Source organism: Nannospalax galili, unplaced genomic scaffold (genome assembly GCF_000622305.1).
Source record: "Nannospalax galili isolate Female #2095 unplaced genomic scaffold, S.galili_v1.0 scaffold188, whole genome shotgun sequence".
Classification (NCBI taxonomy): Eukaryota; Metazoa; Chordata; class Mammalia; order Rodentia; family Spalacidae; genus Nannospalax; species Nannospalax galili.
In genome coordinates, this window is record NW_008360325.1 from 619,648 (window position 1) to 624,606 (window position 4,959).

The window sequence follows — 4,959 nt, forward strand, 5'->3', positions numbered from 1 at the left end:
AGGTGGTGTAGGTGAGAGGGTGTAGGTGAGCAGGGGTATAGGTGAGCGGGGTATAGGTGAGAGAGGGTGTAGGTGAGGGGGTGTGAGAGGAGGTGTAGGTGAATGGGGTGTAGGTGAGAGGGAGTGTAGGTGAAAGGGGATGTAGGTGAGAGGGGGTGTAGGTGAGGGGGTGTGAGCGGGGTGCAGGTGAGAGGGGGTATAGGTGAATAGGGTGCAGGTGAGAGGGGGTGTAGGAGAGCGGGGGTGTGAGCAGGGTGCAGGTGAGAGGGGGGATAGGTGAATAGGGTGCAGGAGAGAGGGGGTGTAGGGGAGACGGGGTGTGAGCGGGGTGCAGGTGAGAGGGGGGATAGGTGAATAGGGTGCAGGGGGGTGTGAGCGGGGTGCAGGTGAGAGGGGGTATAGGTGAATAGGGTGCAGGTGAGAGGGGGTGTAGGAGAGCGGGGGTGTGAGCAGGGTGCAGGTGAGAGGGGGGATAGGTGAATAGGGTGCAGGAGAGAGGGGGTGTAGGGGAGACGGGGTGTGAGCGGGGTGCAGGTGAGAGGGGGGATAGGTGAATAGGGTGCAGGAGAGAGGGGGTGTAGGGGAGACGGGGTGTGAGCGGGGTGCAGGTGAGAGGGGGGATAGGTGAATAGGGTGCAGGAGAGAGGGGGTGTAGGGGAGACGGGGTGTGAGCGGGGTGCAGGTGAGAGGGGGGATAGGTGAATAGGGTGCAGGAGAGAGGGGGTGTAGGGGAGACGGGGTGTGAGCGGGGTGCAGGTGAGAGGGGGGATAGGTGAATAGGGTGCAGGGGAGAGGGGGTGTAGGTGAGAGGGGGTGTAGGTGAATAGGGTGCAGGTGAGAGGGGGTGTAGGTGAGAGGGGGTGTGAGCGGGGTGCAGGTGAGCAGTGTGGAGAGCCAGTGCAGACTTCATTTCTGTCTCACCTAGAGTTGTCAGCTCAAACATAGCCTGGGAGGAACAGACCAGGAAACTATTTCCCTGTTTCCCTAACATCATAAACAGCTCTCACCAGTCACAAGACTGGAAGCTCTGCCCCAGGCCTCTCACACAGTGGCTTCCAGAACACCCAGGAGGCCCCTACAGGCTTCGGGACTCCAAGAGGTGAACTTTACACTGTGATCCTGTAAAGTAATTGTGAAACCCCAGCTCTTCCCTCTCCTGCCAAGAACATCCCCAACTTCCCCCACCCTCATGACCAGCTAAGATCACAAGCACAGGCTCCCAGGGTTCAGCACCAGGCCAGGTTTGGCAGGCATTCCAAATCCCATGCTTTGCCTGATTAAGCAGTCTCTGAATTGGGTCCTCAGGAAGCAAGTGGAGCAAAGGCCTGATTCCTGACTGGACTATAGAGAAGCTGCTCTCCTCCCAAGCCCTGGGGCTGCCCACTACCCCATCCCACCATCTGTGGGAGCCAGCCACCTGCTCTAGCCCATGCCCCTGTATTAATCACTTTTCTGTTGCTGTAATAAATACCATGACCAAGGCAACTTACAGAAGGAAGAGTTTATTTGGTTGATGGTTCCAGGGGGTGAGAGTCCACCATGGAAGGGAGGCATGGTGGCAGAGGTGGCCGGAGCACAAGGCTGAAAGCTCACATCTTCAAGCAAGAATGGGGAGCAGAGAGCACAGAACAGATAAGGCAAAGAACTCTCAAAGCCCAACCCCAATGCATGTTTCCTCCAGCATGGCTGAGTGTCCTAAAGGGTCCAAGACCTGGAACAGCGCCACCAACTGACCAAGTGTTCAAATACCTGCAGCCTATGGGGGACATTCTCATTCAAAACGCCACACCATCTCTTCCAGTACTGGTTACTCCTACAAAGAAAAGCCCCTTCTGCCTGGAACAGAATCCACCTGCAGAACTCTCACCGTCTCCTTAGCACAGTCTTCCTGTCAGAGACAGCCTCTCCTCTCCACTCCTCATGGACATGCAGTGTCTCTGCCAGGCTATCCAGGCCTTCCTTACCAGGATGCACCATAAATACATTAAGAGTTTTGGGGGACAGGGCTGGAGAGACGGCTTAGCGATTAAGAGCACTGACTACTCTTGCAGAGGACCTGGGTTCAGTTTTCAGCAACCACATGGCAGCTAATAACTGTCCTTAACTCCAGTCCCAGGGGATCCATCGCCATCTTCTGACCTCCGAAGACACTGCATGACATGGGTGCACTTACACACATGCAGGCAGCACAGTCATACATATAAAATAAAAATTATACATTTTTTTTTTTTAAATCTAACTCAGCCGGGCATGGTGGTGCTCACCTGTAGTCCCAGCACTTCGGAGGCAGAGGCAGGCTGATCTCTGTGAGTTCAAGGCCAGCCTGGTCTACACAGTGAGTTCCAGGCCAGCTGAGGTTGCACGGAGACCCTGTCTCAAAAAGACCAAAAAAAAAAAATCTAACTTAATGCTGGGTGTGGTGCACGCCTTTAATCACAGCACTCGGGAGGCAGAGGCAGGCAGATCTCTGAGTTCGAGAGGCCAGGCTGGTCTCCATAGTGAATCCAGGCCAGCTGGGGCTACTGGGAGACCCTGTCTCAAAAAGACCCAAAAAAAAAAAAAAAAAAGAGTCTCCTCGGGAAGCAAGAGAGGACAGTGTTGAGAGAGCTGGTCTAGTGCCCCTGGCCTAGTGATAGCCCCACAATGGACCCAATTTTAATCTGTGTTTTATTGGGTTCTCCTGGAAGCAGTCCTAATGTCTCTCCAGGTTGTTAATCTAAACTCATTCATGTCTGGCCACACTGCCTTTAAAGGGGGCAGGAGGCTGGATTCTGTGAGGCTGGAATGGAGCCCCGGCCTCCTGCATGCTTGGCAAGCACTTTACCGTGAGGTGTTTTTCTTTTTCTTGAGGTACCTATGTAGCTCAGGCTGGCCAAGAACTCTATTATCCTTCGTCAGCCTTGCAAGGGCTGAGTGACAGGCATGCATCATCACACTGGGCCCCCACCTTACTCATTTCTAAGCCGTAGTTCAGGGGTATTAGAGTACTCTGTGTTATGTTCAACTTTCTTTACAGACATGAAAGAAAAGAACAATCTGCGTTCAGAAACTAAGTGCCAGGGTGAAGTGGAGGAAGGAAAGGCCCAGCCCCAGGCAGAGGTCTGAGGGGGACCAGGACGGTTCAGCGACACACCCAGCACGTCCACAAGTGGCTGAGCCGCTTTTCTCTTTGGGGGCTCCGAGTACTGACATACACCGAGGGGCTCTGAGACGTGAGACTGACACACACCTTCTCTTTAGGGACTCTCATCTACCTTCAGAGCTGGACAAATAGGGAGATGCAAGGCAAGGCACCCAGCTGTAGCTTCTGGGTGCTCAGGTAGCCTCTCAAGGGGCCAAAGCCCACTGTATTGAGAACTCGTTATTTCACTCCTGAAACGGCTGAGATCCCAGAGGAGGAGAAGAGCAGCTGACCAGAACTGCAAACAGCATTGTAAGGTGAGGAATTTAGGAGGGGTGGGGCGTGGTGGCGCACACCTTTAATCCCAGCACTCTAGGAAGGCAGAGTCCTCTCCTGCGCATCATCTCCTTGAGTTCAAGGCCAACCAGTTCAGTGGATTCCAGGCCAGTCAAGGATAATTAGTGAGACCTTGTCTCAAAAAAAAAAAAAAAAAAAAAAAAAAACTGTATTCAATTACATTTAAAAAGGCACATGCTGTTGAGCCTGAAAGCTGACTTCAATCCCTTGGGACCCACACAAAGATCAGCATCTCCCTCAAGCTGTAGTCTGACTCCAGTGCACGTATGCTTGGCCACACACAAATAAACGTAAAATAAGTTATTTTAATTTACAAAAGTCATCCGTACTACGATGCCTTTTAGGACATACTTAATTTACTCCGAAATTCAATGTCATGGAACCCTAATAAACTCATTAGTTCTCTATCTCAAACACACACACACACACACACACACACACACACACACACAAGCATGACGTGCTCTCACCCACACGAACATGGAATCCATGAAGCACACACGGGAACATGGAATGCGTGAAGCACACGCAAACGCACGCGGACACAGACACACACGAACATGGAATGCGCGAATGTTTCCATCTTACAAGTCGCCTGGCTCCTGTCGCGGAGACAGCAAACTCCCGGCACACATAGCACCTCCACCGGCCGCGCTCCCGCAGACAGCTCGCCGCGGCCCCTCCTTCCACCCGGGCAGGTGTGGGGCCTACCCTCACCCCGGCCGACCGTCTCGAGCCCCCGACCCCGGCGCGGCCCGCAGCCAATGGTCGCCGAGGACTCGAAGACGCCCCAAGGGACGGAGGGCTGGGACAGGGCGGCGGGGACGCCGGGCAGGAACCGCAGGCCGAGGCCGAGGCCGGACCGGGCCGGGTCGACACGCACCTCCTTGTCCGGGACCCACTGCGGCTCCTCCAGGCCGAAGGGGCTTCCAAAGGCGCGGTGCTCGGGCACCATGCGCAGGCCGCTGGGGGAGCGCACCAGTTTCTTGGCGTCGCGGCGCGCGGCCACGCCAGACGACATGTCGCCGCCAGGACCCGTCCAGTCCAGCAGCCGCCAGCGCCGGGCCCCAACCAAGCGGCACCGCCCGGGCCCCGCCCCGCCTACGCTCGGCTTACGGCGCCGCCGCCCAATTCGCAGCCCGGACCCAGGACACCGACCAGTGGGGACTCTGAGCCCGCCCCACCGCGGCTCCTGTCCAATCAGCGAGAGGGCCCCGCCCACTACCCTGCTTCTGGCTCCCAATCGGCGGCGAGGACCGGAGGGTGCGCCCCGCCCCTCCGGGAAGATTGCGACTTTGGATTGGCCAACCAGTCGGCTACGTCGACGCCGCTCCGTCTCTGATTAGTGGGGCGGACTCGGGCGGTGGCCTCATTGGAAGAGAAGGGGAGGGGGCGGGGCTATCCGGAGGGTGGGCGGGGCCTCGGCGGGAAGGTGGCGTACTGCGTGGTCGAGGGCCGCGGCAGCGGTGGGTTCCCTGGTC

The 4,959-nt window shown here is 56.4% G+C and overlaps 2 protein-coding genes across 5 annotated transcripts in view; one reads left to right on the plus strand and one right to left on the minus strand.

Annotated features, from left to right (window-relative positions):
* The window catches only part of Zfyve21 (zinc finger FYVE-type containing 21), a 17,549-nt gene extending 12,953 nt beyond the window's left edge, over positions 1 to 4,596 (minus strand). For 2 of the 4 annotated variants that reach the window (XM_017796222.2, XM_008825533.3), the window contains exon 1: positions 4,362 to 4,596. In XM_017796222.2, coding sequence (XP_017651711.1) covers positions 4,362 to 4,499 — 138 coding nt within the window. In that variant the 5' untranslated portion in view covers positions 4,500 to 4,596. The remainder of the gene's footprint in view (positions 1 to 4,361) is intronic. The other 2 variants (XM_008825536.3, XM_008825535.3) reach the window with 2 other exon arrangements.
* Positions 4,597 to 4,890: 294 nt separating this feature from the next.
* Xrcc3 (X-ray repair cross complementing 3) overlaps positions 4,891 to 4,959 on the plus strand; it is a 13,069-nt gene continuing 13,000 nt past the window's right edge. Inside the window, exon 1 of the mRNA XM_008825554.3 lies at positions 4,891 to 4,944. The gene's annotated coding sequence lies outside the window, so the exon portion shown is untranslated. The remainder of the gene's footprint in view (positions 4,945 to 4,959) is intronic.